The following is a 19,833-nucleotide window of genomic DNA, read 5'->3' on the forward strand; positions in this document are numbered from 1 at the left end:
CACTGAGTGACATATGTAAATTTGGATGCCTAGAAAAATAAATCTTCATCGTACGTATTGTGTTGTGTCGAGCAAGGTCTTTGTATGTATACACAAGCTGCCTAGCAACCAATGACAACCGCATCAGCCTGTCAGTGTTTGAAACTAAGGAGGGTCGCTATGGTAATTAATGAATCAAAGGACCTGGTATCTTTGTTTGTTGTTTGTCTGTTTGTTGTTTAGCGTTGCACTAAGCATTATTTCAGCTATATAATGGCGGTCGGTAAAAATTGAGTGAGTGAGTTGGGTTTAACGCCGCTTTTAACATTATTCCAGTTATATCACGGCGTGTCAGCTTAATGTGGGAGGAAAGCCCGGGTCTTGGTCTTGGACGTTTACCACTTCGGTGAAACCCACGAGCATGGGTATGGTGCTGACAAACCTAGAAACATAATTGGGGCGAACCGGGATTAAAACCCACGATCATAGGTTTCTGGCGTGCCCAAGGGATGCAAATCTGCACAGCGAATTGCGGCTCCTTAGACGCCACCCTTGCCCCTGGTAAAAATTGAGTCTGGACCAGACAATCCAGTGATCGATATTGTGAGCAACGATCCTTGTCATGGGATGGACACACTATGTAAATCCTTAACTTTTAACACTGGGGTTACGACAAGGACCCTTGACTATCATGCTTGATGTTGACCACTAAACCTGTAATGTTTACTCTATATTCCTCCATGTACTCAGAAGTGGGGCGGGAGAGCCTAATGGTTCAAGCTCGGGCTGGAATGGGGAACTCGGGCACTCAATCGGGTGGATGCTGAGAAGAACAAGGGTACCCACAGGACTACCCAGACCCGTGGTTAGTCACATGATATATTGTTTAATAACAAAAATTATCTCGAACTCTATGGTTACACTACAAGTCACTGACGTTCCCATTTCTTTCTGACTATGCACCCATTCCTTTTGACTTTTATATGTTTGAATAAAGATAAAACTTCAGTCAACTTCAGTGTATGCATGACCAGATCGTTTTATGTGTGTATCTAAATACATTTTGTCCAGGGCTATGGTCAAACTATTACCAATCAAACATTTTGTACCTATCTCTTAAGACCAACAGCGGGTAGGATAGGTGATAGGAGTGTGGGTACCTGGGTAGTAAAGTTGGACCAATCCCAGCTTTAGTTTTCTCATCATACCAAAGGCCTGAGTAATAATTCCCCTTATGGGTACAATGTGTGAAGCCCATTGCTGGTGACCTCGCTGTGATATTGCTGGAATATTGATAAAAACCATACTCACTCACTCACCCATACACTCAATACAGCAATATGCAGTGAAATGTGATTCAGAAAATTATTCATTATTACCAGCCAATCAAACAACACAATTTGTTACTGGAATAACAGACATTAACTGCATTCATAGTCATGCAAGTCAGCATCTGTCAGTGAGTTTGGTTTAATGCCACTTTGAACATTATTCCAGTTGTGTTTTCGTGTGCATGAGAGGCCCTGAATCCCCTAGGGTGCTGCATTATTCTCTGTTCAGAGTTGTGTCCCTTAGGCATGCCAGAAAGCTTTGATCGTAGTTTCAAATCCCAGTTCACCCCGATTATGTTTCTAGGTTTGGCTTGTGGGTTTCACCAGTGAGTTAAACATGTAGAATTGCATCACTTCAGGCTTTCCTCCCACATTAAGCTGACATGCCATGATATAACTGACATACTGCCCAAAGCGATGTTAAAACAAACTCACATTTTCCGTGGTGATTTCAGCTTGTGGAAGAAAGCTCAAAGTGAGGAAAGTTGTAGACATTTACTTCTTTGAAACCAACAATCTCAGGTATGGTGCTGATAGACCAAGGAACAAGAAGGGTGGAATTGGAGAGTCAAATAACTGAGCAGTGGATCCTAACATTGCTAAGAGACGATTTTGTGGCCGTCATATAACGTTCAGTGTAGGTTATATATATATATAATGTAAGCATAGCCAACTGGCCACTGACTGTTATTGCCATTTCTTCCGTGTTATTTCTGAAATCATTACTATGAAAAGTTTACAGTACATGTACTAGCCTACTAACTTACGATATTTGTGAAACTATGAGCAATTTCGCTCACTTCAGTCAGCAGGAAAGGTTGAGTAGATTTCTGTTACACAGCGAAGAGAGGGAATGAAAAGAATGGAAGTATTTTCCAGTTGACTGACTGTAGGTTGCAAGTTATCGCCCTAGACTAAAGCTCAAAATGTACGTTATTAAATTGTATTTTCGGAAAGAGAAAGTAACATGCTTGTTAATTACTAATATTTCCCCAAAAGAATCAGTTCAACATTTTCGGATAAATATTAAATATGAAAACGAGCAAAAGTATAACTAGTATCACACACTAAAGGGGTGATGGCGATAATTGGTCCTCAGTGATGTGGTGATAACATTCTCCGCAACATTCTCTGTAAGATTACCCACAACATTCTTTGAAATTCTCCGCAATATTCTCTGATATTCACTGCAACATTCTCTGTAACATTGTTTAACATTCTGTGAAATTTTCTGTAATATTCTCAGTAACATTCTCCAATATTCTCTTTAACATTCTCTGCCCTAGTCTCAGATTTATCACATTACATACCTTCTTAATTGCCACAACATGATGACATGGCATGCTTGATAAAGAAAGGCAAAATAACAAATCTCCATGGCAACTGTTATTGACAAGAGCAATACACCTTTATTGATTGTCCTTGAGAAAGTAACAACAGTGCATAGAAATTGACCCACAACAAGCAGCAATGCCATGATATAGGAGATACACGAGCTGTCAGTGAATTATCGTGTTTCGTCAATATCCACCTGCCACATGTCAAGTTCACAAATGGACATTTCCAACTTATTAATGGTGTTATTTACCCATATCAATTTCTTTCCTTTTCCAGATTCAGAAATCTGAGAAATTATCTTTGTGATGGAAATGTTTCAAATACCACGACGACAATATTCTCCAGCCACATTGTAGGAATGTGTCACAGTGCACTTGTTGAACTATCGTATTCAACGTTATAAGCACCCCCCTTTTATAAGCGCCCAAGGCGATATTTGCTAATATATTAGCTAGTGACCAATCCAAATTAGCACCCCTTCCGACTGATCAATGTACGAGACTTATTTATTAACGTATTATACGCACTCGTGTGTTATATGCACCCGTAATTGTGGGCAATTAAATTCTGGAAAAATATATCTGTCGTATATAAACATTTCAGGCTGTCAGCATAAACCACGAAATTTATCTTTCAACTCTGTTTTTTTCTCCACCAAAATAATATTCTAATAAGAGCCCCCTATTTCTAATTTTGAGAGCGCCCTGGGAGCATATTACGTAGAATACGATATGTCACAGAGCTGAGCCACTAATTCTGACAGTTATTCATTATCATTGTATAATGTGAAATAAACAAGTATGCATTCTAAAAAGTACCAAATCTCTTTATATTTTGTCTTCATTGTTTCACTAAAAGTCTTTTTTCTTTATCTTACATAACTGCTATTTCTAGAAACAAATTTGAGCAAATAAATCCTGTTTATTAAACCTGTGTGTACTCGCTTTGAGCATAAATATTTCAGCATGCAACACCTACGCTATCGATCATATTTGCTGAAGACTAGTTAACATTAATGAGATCACATCATATTCTGTTGGCTAATGACCCAGTATCCAAGCATGAAGTAGTTTCTGATTGAGCATTTTTTCAAGATCTACATCTGTTTTAGTCTTATTTCAGGATATGTAGTTAACAATTACTTTATTTTGTAATTTGAGGCAAAACTATCTCATTAAAATCAGATCTCGTTGCACGTCAGAATGACCTTTTGTGCGACCAATCAAAACATCCCTTACCAGATCAGGAAAGTGACAGTTGAAGGGTGTTATTTCTTTCATTCAACATCAAAGATTAACATTGGGTATAATGAATCACACTGATATATACGAACACTGAATAACGAAATATCCAGTGGAAAGCACTGCCATACAATCTCAGTCATCTATTAGACATTCCAGAATGTTCTTTTGTGTAGTTTTCAAATTTTGAATGAGGAACTTTGTCAAAATAGTTTCAAAGCCAGTTTGAAACTTAGAAGTGCCGTAAAGGTAGAGAAAGATGCTTTCTGATTGGCTAATGAGGACTTGTTAGTGATTTCATTGGTTGAGCAAAGTTCACGAGAGGTCGTTCTGATGTGACCTGTAATGGGATGTCCTCAGATCTTCATGTAGCGGTAGCGAGCACTAAGTTCATAATTTTAATAAGATTGGAGCGACAATGATTTTTAGCAGATTTTCTTGAGATACTTTCTGGCTTACGGAACATATTTTATGGCTTACGGAACATATTTTATGGAACAATGCTACAGCAGTCTGGGGTAAGAAATTATGCCGACAATAGATCTGAGTACCCCATGCCCCTTCAGTTGGGACCCAGTTGTTCATGCACTGACTCAAGGTTCATTGCTCATGCTATCAACCACTGGTTGGAGATCTAGACACAATTATTTACAATCTGACATGATGTACAGGACTGCAACTGAAAGCATCTTTCTTTCTTTGTTGTTTAATGCCCTCTCAGTTATATTCCAGTTATATGATGACAGCCTGTAAATAATAGAGGCTGACCCCACAAGGCAGTGATTGATATTCAGAGCAACAATCAATGTAGTCATGGTACGATGACAACCATCAGATCTATTAATTCTCCCTCACAACCAGCATAGGTTGCTAGGACCAATTCTAATCCAAAACACCAACAAGGGTTAAAAAACATTTATTCACTCACCCACTCACTCACTCACTCATAGAGAACAAGGTTGTAGAAACTATCAGTGCATAGCAACTGCGTGGTGTAGCTATTGTTGTGGTTTGTTTACACCAGTAATACAAGAACACATTTACCCATCTCCCAATACAGGTGAAAGGCCAAGATTGACGCAACACAAACCGGTTTTGAAATGGTGAATACTCCATTGATAGACATGCATGTTTACCTAACAACAACTGAAGTGTGCCCTGGTTCTTTGAATGATAAATCAGACGGAACATTGAAATGATCTATTTAGACGGGCGACAATAATACAGCAGATCATGGAAACCTATTTCAACAGTTGAGTGAGTGAGTGAGTGAGTGAGTGAGTGAGTGAGTGAGTGAGTGAGTGAGTGAGTGAGTGAGTGAGTGAGTGAGTGAGTGAGTGAGTGAGTGAGTGAGTGAGTGAGTGAGTGAGTGAGTGAGTGAGTGAGTGAGTGAGTGAGTGAGTGAGTGAGTGAGTGAGTGAGTGAGTGAGTGAGTGAGTGAGTGAGTGAGTGAGTGAGTGAGTGAGTGAGTGAGTGAGTGAGTGAGTGAGTGAGTGAGTGAGTGAGTGAGTGAGTGAGTGAGTGAGTGAGTGAGTGAGTGAGTGAGTGAGTGAGTGAGTGAGTGAGTGAGTGAGTGAGTGAGTGAGTGAGTGAGTGAGTGAGTGAGTGAGTGAGCGAGCGCGCGAGTATGGTTTTACATCACTTTTAGCAATATCCCAGCAATATCACGGCGGGGACACCAGAAATTGGCTTCACACATTGTACCCATGTGGAGAATCCAACCCGAGTCTTCAGCATGACGAGCGAACGCTTTAACCACTAGGGTACCCCACAACCCTAGTTAAGTGGAGATACCAGGGTTCCATGGAGAAGCACTCATAGTTGAGATGATGGGAGAGGAACCAAGGGAGAAAAAAACTTGATGTTCCAATAATACCTGCGTAACACATTTAGTACAACTTAGCATGTCTAGTGTATAAAGAACAAATTGTTTCTCTCAATTGAAATTAAATTCATACTGAAATGCTAAAAAATGTGATAGATGACAATACTTTAGAAAAATTTCAAACCCCAATTGGGGATTTATGTGACAATTTGTGGTGTGATGCAAGTGTGATGCAAGTGTGGTGCAAGTGTCACATTGTGAACTGCAGTGATTACGTTTCTAGGTTTCGCAGCACCATACCCGTGCTCGTGGGTTTTCAGCGAAGTGGCTTTCCTCCCACATTAAGCTGACACACTGTCATGTAATTGGAATACTGTTAAAAGCGGCGTTAAACACAACTCATTCACTCACTCACGGGTCCACAGTTATATGCTGGTAACAGTTATATGCTGGTAACAGTTATATGCTGGTAACAGTTATGATGACTGCTGGTAACAGTTATCTGCTGGTAACAGTTGTATATGCTGGTAACAGTTATCTGCTGGTAACAGTTGTATATGCTGGTAACAGTTATCTGCTGGTAACAGTTTTCTGCTGGTAACAGATGTATATGCTGGTAACAGTTATCTGCTGGTAACAGTTATATATGCTGGTAACAGTTTTCTGCTGGTAACAGATGTATATGCTGGTAACAGTTATCTGCTGGTAACAGTTGTATATGCTGGTAACAGTTATCTGCTGGTAACAGTTTTCTGCTGGTAACAGATGTATATGCTGGTAACAGTTATCTGCTGGTAACAGTTATATATGCTGATAACAGTTTTCTGCTGGTAACAGTTATCTGCTGGTAACAGTTGTATCTGCTGGTAACAGTTATCTGCTGGTAACAGTTATCTGCTGGTAACAGTTATCTGCTGGTTATAGTTATCTGCTGGTAACAGTTATCTGCTGGTAACAGTTATATGCTGGTAACAGTTATCTGCTGGTAACAGTTATCTGCTGGTAACAGTTATATATGCTGATAACAGTTTTCTGCTGGTAACAGTTATCTGCTGGTAACAGTTATCTGCTGGTAACAGTTGTATATGCTGGTAACAGTTATCTGCTGGTAACAGTTATCTGCTGGTAACAGTTATATGCTGGTAACAGTTATCTGCTGGTAACAGTTATCTGCTGGTAACAGTTATCTGCTGGTTATAGTTATCTGCTGGTAACAGTTATCTGCTGGTAACAGTTATATGTTGGTAACAGTTATCTGCTGGTAACAGTTATCTGCTGGTAACAGTTATCTGCTGGTAACAGTTATATGTTGGTAACAGTTATCTGCTGGTAACAGTTATATGCTGGTAACAGTTATCTGCTGGTAACAGTTATCTGCTGGTAACAGTTATCTGCTGGTTATAGTTATCTGCTGGTAACAGTTATATGCTGGTAACAGTTATCTGCTGGTAACAGTTATATGCTGGTAACAGTTATCTGCTGGTAACAGTTATCTGCTGGTAACAGTTATATGCTGGTAACAGTTATCTGCTGGTAACAGTTGTATATGCTGGTAACAGTTGTATATGCTGGTAACAGTTATATGCTGGTAACAGTTATCTGCTGGTTATAGCATGTTGGTAACAGGTACCGACATATGAGAATAAAGGTTGAACACCATCAGCTATCTTCCCGAGGCAAAGGAGTCAACAGATGACGTAAGCTCAGTTTCCATCCATGCCCCACTAGGCTGGAATTATGGAGTTCTATTTTGGCTGGACTAACGAGTCTATGCATAGTCCAACCAAAATCGTGTAACGAAATCGACATCGGATACGTAAACTTCTAAGCAGATTTTGGTTGATTGCAGGATTTGCAAAGCATGTGTTTGTTTGTTTGTTGTTTAACACCATGCTCAGGAATATTACAGCTATATGATGGTGGTTGAGTCTTCACCAGACAATCCAGTAATTGACATCATGAGCATCGCTGACGCAATTGGGATACGATGACATGCATCAGCAAGCCTGACCACCCGATCCCGTTAATTGTCTCTTACGACAAGCATAGTCGCCTTTTACAGCAAGCATGGCAAATCATGTGTACCGTCAACATGCTGTTAACAGAAATTTTCCAAATCCTTTCATGTTTCTAATCAAGGTGCTCATGTGATTTGATGCATTTCGCAAAGTAAGGCCTGTTTAATTACAATATAAGGCTCGATTATTGATCAGATTGTCTTGACTGGGCGCGGTCACTTTGTTTGAAGCAAATGTAAGTGATACGAGAGATTGAATCTAATTGGTCAACAGGAGGGACATAGAAGGGACATAAATCATAACGGCCACTGGTGGCACTACGATCGAACCCAGAAATTCCAGCCTAGTTCGGCAAGGGTGGAAACTGGATTTTTACAGTCAATTAATTCCCTTGCCTCAGGAAGACGACCATCAGCAGTAAGTGATGACATGAACTTCACGTGTTTGATCACCATCTTTCCTATAAAACTAAGGGCTCGGAATTTTGAAGCATTGAAGGGTCATGCATTCCAATGATAGTACCTCCCAATGGAGTATATGGTTTCTGGCGACAAGTAGAAAACCAGGACTCCTCCATATTGGTGCATCACTGCACATAGTCGTGAGTCGATGCATGATTTCCACCACAAGCAGAATGCGACATGGAGGAATCATCATCCCTTCTAGTCAACTAATGGCCAATTACACCGCCTCACATCTCAACCCGATTAAGTCTCCATTAATCTAATCAAACCGATGCCTGGCCTAGCTTAATTACCTACACCAAAGGACAATGTAACAAATAATTATACCTCATTGATTTTTTTGTCCTTGTTAAGATAATGCACAGAAGGTCATCTGGAAACATCTTTACCCAATCTCATTTAAATCAGATCTTAGTTCTCGTTACCCGTAAACAAAGATCTGAGGACATCCCATTACTGGTCACGTCAGACCGACCTTGCGCGAACTTTGACCGACCAATGGAAAGACGAATCAGAAGGCAGCTTTCTCGTGCTTTACAGCACTAATTTCAAATTGGCGACTACGCTTCGAAACATATTTTGACAAATTCTCGATTACAAATTTGAAACCTGAACAAAAGAACACTCTGGAATGGCTAATAGATGGTCTAGATTGTATGGATTCAGTCGTTAAACCCGTAACTATTGTTTGAAATACCCCGTGTTAAAATTTTTGAGGTTGCATGATTAGAAATCACATTCCGACTGTCACTTTCATAATCTGTTAAGCGACACTCTGATTGGTCAAAGATTCTAATTGAAAACAACTTACATCAAACTCATCAATCTGTCCGCTCTGAAAGTGTTGATTATCCGCATAGCCGAGAGGTATAGGGCCAGAGTTGGCCTTCTTGCCATACACAGTCAAGGTCACCTGGGCTTCTGTGCCTCCGCTGCCAAGTTCATTGGTCGATATCCACACTTTCCATCGTCCCTCTGAAAGAAAGGTAACAATCAGATCTACTTCTCTCTTAACATGCTGTGTTACAATGACGTCTGTTTCTCTTTCAGAAATGAGTACTTTCTTTGTTTTTTGCTATATGAATATTCAAATCTGGACCAGACAAACCAGTGATTGATATTGTGGTTCGTGTCCAATTCCACTGGGGTACATAGACACTCAATCTACCAAGACACCGAGTCTGAGGCCACCCGATCCACCGTGGCTGCTTACGGGAAGCAAAGGCTCCTGGAGACAAATTCTAAGCCGGATTCCCAACAGGGTCTTTAAGTTTTGTTTGCTTGTTGATTAACAACACATAATATTCCAGCTTCATGATGGCCGCCTGTAAGTAATCGAATCAGGACCAGACAATCCTATGACTGACATCATGAGCATTGATCTAGGTAACTGGGTTACAGTGAACCATGTCATGAGTCTGACCACCTGATTCTGTTAGTTGTCTCTCACAATATGGGTTCCAGAATACCAATTCTAACCCCAAAACAAATTGTTAAATACTGTAAATTGTGAAATTAATGCGTCTCCAAAAGAATGCGACCACTCGACCCTAGCCACAAATGCGACTCAATATGAATGTGACACCCCCTCCTCTCAAGGATCAGTGGATTTCTATCTTAAGATATCCTCAGTCAGGTTTAGAATCCTCACCTTAATCCAACAGCGGTGTTGAATACATCCGCGTATGTCTAAGTTGATATTTTTGCTATCCAAAACGTCTTATTGTTGATATAAATGTGATGTTTAAAAATGCGAGCAAAGTCCACTCGCATTTTTTGCATTTAATTCACCCTCTTGTTAATTTCAAGATTTACAGTACTGTGAAACATCATCAGCTCTGAAACCTATCTTTCAGGGCAATCTTTTGGGACATAGATAGACAGAACACCATAAAAAGGATCTTTTTATCAAAACAATTTTACTGGGAAAGGTAATGTCAAAATTGAAATTAATCTTAAATATGTACATGTAAAGCATTGTGCACCCAACTTTACCTGTGTGTAATCAACTTATGAAAGGTCACTAGCATAATGCAACCTATTTTAGCTCAGTGCGGCGTAAAACAACAAACCAACCAAACCAACTGTACAACCAATCTTAAATTAACACAGTGCAACTTGAGGTTGGCTACACCCACCATTAGCACCGTGCAATCTACTTTAACACTGTGCGACCGTCATTAACATTGAACCCTAACTTGAAGTTGGCTACACCCACCATTAGCACCGTGCAATCAACTTTAACACCGTGTAACCGTCATTAACACTGAACCCTAACTTGAGGTTGGCTACACCCACCATTAGCACAGTGCAATCTACTTTAACACCGTGTAACCGTCATTAACAGTGAACCCTAACTTGAGGTTGGCTACACCCACCATTAGCCCGGTGCAATCTACTTTAACACTGTGTAACCGTCATTAACACTGAACCCTAACTTGAGGTTGGCTACACCCACCATTAGCCCGGTGCAATCTACTTTAACACCGTGTAACCGTCATTAACATTGAACCCTAACTTGAGGTTGGCTACACCCACCATTAGCCCGGTGCAATCTACTTTAACACTGTGTGACTGTCATTAACACTGTGCAAGTAACTTGAGGTTGGCTATGTCTACCATGAACACAGGGCAAACTGTATTAACCCAGTTCAACCAACTACAGCTGTGTGCAACCAACCTAAGCTTGGAGCACACAATATCATGGCAACCAACTTTGGTTTCAGACAAACAAGGATCAGAGGAAGATCTACACTGAATGATACAAATGAAACATGTTGCACACCTGAACCTGTAAAAATAATCAGTGGCTTGTATTCACACGCAGGATGATGGGGCAGCCTAGTGGTTAAAACGCTTGGTCGATTCCCCGTATAGGTACAATGTGTCAAGCCCATTTCTGGTGTTCCCCACATACTCTTGCTGGAATATTGCTAAAAGCAGGGTAAAGCTTTACTAGCTTACTTGAATTCACACACAACTTACTTGTTCGTATCATGCGATCCCTTCTTTCCCGCACCCGGCTTCCGATGTGGTCTCGGGTGGGATTTCTGCTCCGTAGCCGATGATAGGGGCCCCTTTCTGGTGGCGGGTGGGGGACGTTGTACATTAACGTAAGCATGGACTTGAAGGGCTCTTTACCAGCAACCACAAAAACATCAGGGCCTCGCAAGATCTGGGACAAACCGGTTATCTGAAAACAATAACCAGGATATTATAGCACAAAAACACATCAGGGCCTCTCAAGATCTGGGACAAACCAGTTATCTGGAAACAAAAACCAGGATATTATAGCACATAAAACTCATCAGGGCCTCTCAAGATCTGGGACAAACCGGTTATCTGGAAACAATAACCAGGATATTCTAGCACAAAAACACATCAGGGCCTCTCAAGACCTGGGACAAACTGGTTATCTGAAAACAATAACCAGGATATCATTACATTAATAGGGTTAGGACGAGTACAAATTTACTACCCGGGTACCTGACAACCTATTGCCCGACCCTACTGGGTACCTGCTGTAGGTAAATGTCTGAATCGGAATTGTTTTACGGTAGCCCTGGCCAAAAGAATTTAGATACATGTATCAAACGATTTGATCATGCATAGACTAAAGTTGATAGATGCAATATCCTTACTTGAACATATAAAAGTCAGAACGATTGCTTGCATAGTCAGAAAGAAATGTGAACATTAGCTATACTTGTAGTGTAACCATGGAGTTCTATTGTTTAAATGTCATTAAACAGTATATCACGTGACTAACTATGGGTCCGGGTAGTCATGCGGGTACCCTGGTCCTACTGAGGACACACCCGACCAGAGTACCTGAGTTACCCGTCCTAGCCCTACATCTATACAGTCAGAGTGCAACAGGCAATGCTTACCCTACGTCCCTCAGTCGTGAAAAGTTTCAGCACAGCAAACTTGAACATTTCACTGAGATCTGAAAGAACCTGATCAAAAGTCTGTGCCGTCTTTCTGTTTAGCAACATGATGTGTTTCAAGCTTGGCTCCCCATTTTTCAAGACAGTCACTTTCTTTGGAGATTTGCTAATGTTAGCTCCATATGCCATTCTCATTCTACGCCGCTTGAGAGGTCTGTCGTCCTCAACGTCAACCTCCTGCAAGATGTTGTTATACTCTCGAATCCCACTCTTCGGCTTCGGGCTGAGATGCCACAACTCGGGTGAGTGAACTTGTTCAAGGTCAAGGCCTCTCGCAAAACGTCGGCGTGTTGAACAAACATAATGTCCTCCATCCCTAAGATCCTGGATACTTTTGAGGCTGTGACGACCCCTAGGTGTGAACACCCCTCTGACTCCATAGTTCAGACCTGGCACTCTCCGGCACAACTCGTTGAGAAGCACATCAAACTTGCGGTAGGATTTTTCATTAACGGCCACTTTGATAGCACCAAATTTGTAATCCTGGTCTTTGTAGAAGTAGCAAGTCTTAGCTCTAACTGGGTCCAGGGAGCCTTTTGGACCAAAGGAGTCGCTGCTGTCATCGTGGACGAAGTGGTGATCCCCCATCCTGTGCTGCTGTAGGTGTTGTTACCTCACCCAATACCCTGACATATCATTCTGAAACAGCAAACAGAAAACTTGGCACCTATGTTTCCAAAAACTAATAAAATACTTTATCATATCAAGTTAGTTAACAGACTTGAGCATGTTGAGGGTAGGAATGTATTTTTTACACATTTGTGAAATTTTGGGTTGACCAATTCAAATCCAAGTACCGGTAATAAAGAAAACCATGAAGTACGTATACTCTGTTACCCAAACAGTTCTCAAACTGGATAACTGGGTGGGTCTGAGGGAATTAAGGGAGGGTCAACAAATATGACAGACTCTAGTGGCAGGGTATTAAAATATAATACACATATTTAACGGGGGGTAGTGATGTGCTTTTACATTTTGTCTTTTTGAGAAGGTCATGAAATAAATGTATTGTCTTTTGGAGAAGGTCATGAAATAAATGTACAAGGACGTGGGTGGAGGATCATCCAATGATATCACAAGCATTAGGGGTCCCTGAGGGCCATTATTTTCAGTACATCAGAGAATCAAAAACCTCTGACCACTCTGTAATAAATGACCAGTCCCATAGACATAGCAGTCATTCTTTTCTGGGTGGGTGGTATGATCAGGATGTAGGGAAATCGTTCAGCCTAAAAACAGCTCATCATCAATAACTCAGTACTTCAAGTTTCCTGGATATGCATCTTGATCCATGATGATCGTTGGATCGCATCACAGAGTTTGCATAAAAAATGACCTCTGTAGTAGCATTATTGGGGGAGGAAGGGGTGGGTGGGTAATATGGCCTAGGTGGCAGTGCAGCAGAACTGTCGTTCCCTATACTATTCTTCATAACATCCCCAATCATGATCTCCAACACTCATCTCACACCAACCCACACCTTCAAAATGTTGAGACTTCAAACAATGTAACATTCAGGGTTGGTTGGAAATCCATATTGTCATGAGCTAGGCAAATAGGATTCTTTACTCACTAGACATATATGATACCACTCTGTGTCAAAAACAAACGACTCTGCAAGGCTCCTTACATCATTAGTTTCGCTAATTGTGCTGAGGACAAATAAAAATCGGATGATGGTGGTCCTCATTGACTAAAAGCATTTAAGGGGTATAATTCTGAGGTGAGGTGAAATGGGGTTAAACGTCGCGTCCAAGATTATTGCACTTATATAGCAACGTGCATGCACGTGTGCGTGTGTGTGGCTGCTTGTACTAGACCGGACTGATGCAGATTTATAGTGCTAGCTCACTGAGATACCATGCCGCAGTTTAACATGAATACCCCACTCAGACACAGTATACTGACTCCGAGCTGACCAGTCCTTGTTTTAGCCCCTTAATGCCGAGCGCCAGACAGGGTAACAATAGGTACCATCTTTTAACGTCTTTTGGTATGACGTGGCCGGGGATCGAACTCCGGACCTTCCGCTCTCCGGGCAGACGCTCTACCACTAGACCACAGAGGCGGTCCTATAATTCTGAACCAGGGCCCCATTCCACAAAGCGATTGTAGCACTCAGGCAATCGTAACTCACATTCTTTAACATAGACTTACGACAGTCATAGCGCTACAATTGCTTTGTGGAACGGGGCCCTGATCTTAGTGCTTCAATATTGAGCAGAACCAGCTGCAAACTCTGAGGGCTAGTGAATAAGATTTACCACAAGGGCTGGGATGAGTCCAAATTTACTACCCAGCTACCGCGACCTCAAGAGTTGAGTACAAAATGTCCGACTGGGAATTGTTTTACCAGAGCCCTGTCAAACAGTATTTTTTAGATACACATAGTAAACATACACTGAAGTTGACTAACGTTTTATCTTTATTCAAACAGGTAACAGTCGGAAGGAATGTGTGCACAGTCAGACAGAAGTAAGTACATGTAGTGTTACCACTGAGTTATAGTGATTCTACGTCATTAAACAATATATCACATGACTATGGGTCCGGGAAGTCCTGTGGGTACCCTGGTCCTACTCACTACTCACCGGGCCGAGTACCCAAGTGTTACCCGTCCCAGCCCTAGTTTCAACAAGTCCTCTGACTAAAGTCTTTAAGAAAACCATTTTCTTATGCTGCTACTATGCAATGCTTAGTACAAAGAAGCTTAAAAACTCATGGAAGGATGTTCTGCAATCATGGAGTAGTTAAATGTTTTATACCACTTCTAAACTATATATTCTATATATTCATTGTGCAAGTGTCATATTGTCCTTCACACTCAAGCAGGGTCCTACGCAATTAACATCCCGTGTATTTGATGTGGTGTAAGTGTGTATTAGGATATAGTGCCTCATTTTCTTCTGTAAAATGCCTACTTTTTCCCCAAAAGCAACGACATTACCATTAGTACATGTAGTATGCAATACCGAAATATGTCAACAAATCTGAACTGATGACAGTAAATCAGTCCAATTATTTAACTATCTGGTTAATCAATTTTCATTGTATTTTTGGTATTATGTTTATAATCTATTTTAATGATTTTATTCCAAAATTCATTCAATATTGTTTCCATAAATTTCTGAAAAATTGTGTGAGAACTGATCAGCAGATGCATCAACTCCTGATATGACAGCCATGACAGTCAGACTATCGCTACTTGTGCCTTGAAATTAACAATTAACCTTATTTGTTTCAAAAAATGGGATACATATTTTATAAATGCCACACTTTGACTCGTAAATAGTCATTATTGTGGATGTTTGACTTTTGTATGCCAATATATTGATCTAGCAATCGAAATAGCGAGCCATGGTAAGCGTTCTTGTCATGATCACTGATTGGGTGATCTCCACCAATGTCAAACCGTGCCTTATATAATAAATAACCAGTAAGGTATCAAAGTGCTACCCTTATTATTATTTTATTGTGAACATAACATTGTAAGGCTCCCCTCAGGGCTTTCCTGAACACAAGGTTTTATATTTACATGTATGGTTTAAAAATTGTAATTCAAATTCAGATAGATCCCTTTTCAGAAAGAAACTTGCAAAACGAAATATATTTACTCTTCAACACCAGTCTACCAGAAATTTTGATGCCATAACACCGAGTTCTGGGGAGAGAGGTGAAGCCCACATTTATCAAGGAAAATATCAGCTTCTAAAACTTCTTTGCTACTGCAATTGTCATACACCATTTAAAATGTCTTAACCTAAAGTTCAGAAATATGATAGTTGTTTTCATAATATTATTTCAATAATTCATTTACAACTGAATTAAGTTAATCTTTTAGAGATATGTAAGCTAATACATTCATAATGACAAAGCAAAAATCGTGGCGATTATCGGCAATTTTAAGATTTCACAATATCCACTTACCTATTTCTTTTTCATTTTCATTGTTTACATAATCAGTATTTTTTTCTGAAAAGAATTTTAAATAATATCTATCATTACCTATTACCTGGTAACAGTTGCTTTCCTCTCAGTAACAAGATTACTTTGATGATCGGTAAAAAGCTCTGAACATCCATAGAATTACAGGAACCTCGCCAGGGGTATATTCGTAGTTGTACCATGTGTTTTATTGGATAGAAATTGGTTTCTTTTGACGCTTTTTTGCCGTAACGTGATTGGTCCAATTTAGGCATGTGACCTAGGTCAGTCAATCAAATTATAGCAGTGGATAACGTCCTCATGTTTGATAAGAGATTTAAACGTAAGATTTTGGTTTTATCATGTTATTCTGAACATTTTAAGCATGAAACTGTGACCCATATTTAAAATATGGAACTTTGTTGACGTATCGTGCTAGGTACAGCGACAAAGATTTCTTATGCATATACATGTACTTGGCATTAAACATTGTGTCCAAGCATGAAAATCAAGGCAACAAAAGACGCGATGTCATTTGACTTACATTACAGAATTGTATGTAAAGATGGAAATCGTAACTTATCGGTAGATGTAAGTTTGACAACTTTTAGAGATATTATTGTTGAGTACATTTATTACTTTATTTAATTTATTTAAAGATTTGCTTGAAACGTCTTTGTTTTGGGCTTTGACTTTTTCAGTTAGGACCCGTTGTCGAAGCTTGTGTGCCAGAATTTCTTTTTCAATAACATTGCAGGAAATAGTTAATAAATTCAAATAAATTGATAAAATATGAACTGAACTGAAACATATGATTTCAGACATTGTGAAAAGAGATAGATTTAATAAATGAATGATATGACTGGTGGGTTAATAAAATTATATATTATGTTTAAAGGACACAGAGTGAAGCCGTTATATAGCCTACAAAGAGGTCAAGCAATGAACAGAAGGCAGCAGTATCTGACATAATAGCAAAGAAACCTGCAGTCGAAAGTAAGGGCAGAGATGCTACCCAATTGCCAGTGGATCCACTAAAATTGTTTCTCATTTATATTCAACCTTCCTCTCGTGTCACACGTGCAGTGGAAACAAAACGATGTGTTCACTACTTCTGCCATGTCATATATGTAATAATGCATCTTCCCGAGGCAAGGGAGTTAACAGACTCTAACAGTCCAGTTTCCGCCCTTGCCAAGGGTGGAAACTGGACTTTTACAGTGAGTTAATGCCCTGGCATCGGGAAGACGGTAATAATGTGAAATAAAATTGATGTGTGATTCTTGTCTTGTCTCTTATTTTATACCTATGTTCAGAAAATTACAAGTTTTTGAAAAAATTCACATTTTCATTGTCCAAGTTGTTGTGTCTTGTTCATTCATCTGAAGCCAAACAATGTACATTCATGTTTTTAATCTACACACAAAATACCAAACATATTTTTTATGTCTAAAAGTAAATCTATACAATAACAGGTTTTGTCATCACTGACAAAGTTGATGTATTTTCAACATATATATACTTGCTTACACCGCATCAAATACACAGGAATGTTTCGTCGGGGGAACCCTGCTCAGTAAACATATCTTGAAAGTCATGTTTTATCGAAAAATTCACATTTTCATTGACCAAGTTGATTGTCTCCTGTTCATTCACCTGAAGCCATGTCATGTTGTTTTTGACTGTGCATTAGGCCTATATATTAATACATGAAAAAGCAAATTCATATTTTAAGTTGGATAGTTCAAACTATACACTAACAGATTTCATCAACACTATTCATGGGATATTGTTTTTAATGTACATTGTGTATATACATGCTGAAACTGTGTCAGTTATGCAGGAATGTTGCGTGTAGGAACCCTGCTTGGTGAAATATCTTGAAATATCTAACAAGTTCTTTATTGTTTGTAACTTTATCCATAAAAAATGTCATGTCTTGGACGACAATTTCACAGGTTATGAAAGGGTGAGTAGCCATGAATGATAAAGCAGTTGTTATCCATCAAAGTTTCACATCTTCTTCCAACCAATGTATCATTATTATTGATGCATAACAGAACACATGGTACCACGGACCGCCTCCATGGTCTAGTGCTGGAGCATAAGGTCCAGGGTTCGACCCCCGGCCGCGTCATACAAAAAGACGTTAAAAGATTGTACTTGTTGTTACCCTGTCTGGCGCTCGGCATTAAGGGGCTAAAACAAGGACTGGTTGGCTCGGAGTCAGTATACTGTGTCTGAGTGGAGTATTAATGTTAAACTGCGGCATGGTATCTCGGTTGGCTAGCACTATAAATCGGCACAGTCCGGACTAGTACAAGCAGACACACAGACACACACACAGACACACACAGACATACACGTTGCTATATATAAGTCCAATAATCTTAGGCGCGATGTTAAACCCATTTCACCTCACAGTATCATGTGAGGCAACCATAATACTACGATATTTCTTACCCTTATACATGTGTGTGTTTTCTGAAGCATGAATTAATCAATAAATATGATAAACAAGCTCAAAACAAAGTAAATCAAACTAAAACTTTATTGTGTATATGATACTATATAAAAGCAATTTCAATCAGCTATACCGTATTCGACGTAATAAGCGCCCAGGGCGCTCTCAAAATTAGAAATAGGGGGCTCTTATTAGGATAGTATTTTGGTGAAAAAAAACAGAGTTGAAAGGTAAATTCCGTGGTTTATGCTGACAGCCTGAAATGTTTATATAGACATATATTATTCCAGAATTTAATTGCCCATAATTATAGGTGCATATAACACACGAGTGTGTATTGTATGCGAATAAGTAAGTCATTTGTCCATTGATCAATCGGAAAGGGTGCTAATTGGGGTTGTTCATAAGCCAATATATTAGCAAATATCGCCGTGGGCGCTTAATAGAGCGGGGCGCTTATTACGTCGAATACGGTATCTGTAATTTGCAGTCCATTATTTTTTCAAAGGTTTGACTTAACATGCTTAATGATGGGAGTCAGTTATACTCTATTTTGCATCATGTGCATATTATTCATCCTACAATGAGAGGACCTGCAATCACACCAGTACCTATAATATCTTTTTCTGCATACTCTATCTTTCCTGCCTTGATATACAGTAAATCCAGACATGACAGTAGTAGTAGATTGGGTATTGGTTGAGATTTTATCATCAATCATTTGGCATAATCAGTTTGTTTCAATCAATCTTTGATTGTCATGATTATTATCAGTTTCTATTTTTTCTGTATTTTCAAAAGTTATATATCTAATAACCATGGTAACTTATCTTTGACCTTTTACAATTTCCTATTTAATGAATAAAATATTTGCATGGTTGTACATAGTGATGATGATTATCTTTATGTTTAATCATAAAGTAATGGTAGAACATTTTGGAAATTATATCAAAAAGCATTTTACTATAATTACTATAATGAACAGCTATAATATTGAAAGTAATTGCACCTACATCGTACACTTAAACACTCAAATTGTTTGTTTGTTTGTTTGTTTGTTGTTTAACTCCACACTCAGCAATATTCCAGCTATATGGCGGCGGTCTGTAAAATAATCAAGTCTGGACCAGACAATCCAGTGATTGACATCATGAACATCGATCCACGCAATTGGGATCGATAACATGTATCAACCAAGTCAGCGAGCCTGACAACCCGATCCCGTTAGTCACCTTTTACGACAAACATAATCGCCTTTTACGGCAAGTATGGGTTGCTGAAGACTTTTTCTACCCCGGA

At 39.5% G+C, this 19,833-nt stretch overlaps 1 protein-coding gene across 2 annotated transcripts in view; it reads right to left on the bottom strand.

The window, feature by feature from the left end:
- The window catches only part of LOC124136194 (lipoxygenase homology domain-containing protein 1-like), a 111,854-nt gene that overhangs the window by 82,235 nt on the left and 9,786 nt on the right, over window positions 1-19,833 (bottom strand). For both annotated transcript variants that reach the window (XM_048393918.1, XM_048393917.1), the window contains exons 2-4: window positions 12,087-12,785; window positions 11,182-11,389; window positions 9,008-9,171 (exon numbers count right to left, since the gene is read on the bottom strand). In XM_048393918.1, coding sequence (XP_048249875.1) covers window positions 9,008-9,171; window positions 11,182-11,389; window positions 12,087-12,734 — 1,020 coding nt within the window. In that variant the 5' untranslated portion in view covers window positions 12,735-12,785. The remainder of the gene's footprint in view (window positions 1-9,007; window positions 9,172-11,181; window positions 11,390-12,086; window positions 12,786-19,833) is intronic.

The sequence above is a fragment of the Haliotis rufescens genome, unplaced genomic scaffold (genome assembly GCF_023055435.1).
Source record: "Haliotis rufescens isolate VD_foot unplaced genomic scaffold, xgHalRufe1.0.p SCAF_121, whole genome shotgun sequence".
NCBI classification, from domain to species: Eukaryota; Metazoa; Mollusca; class Gastropoda; order Lepetellida; family Haliotidae; genus Haliotis; species Haliotis rufescens.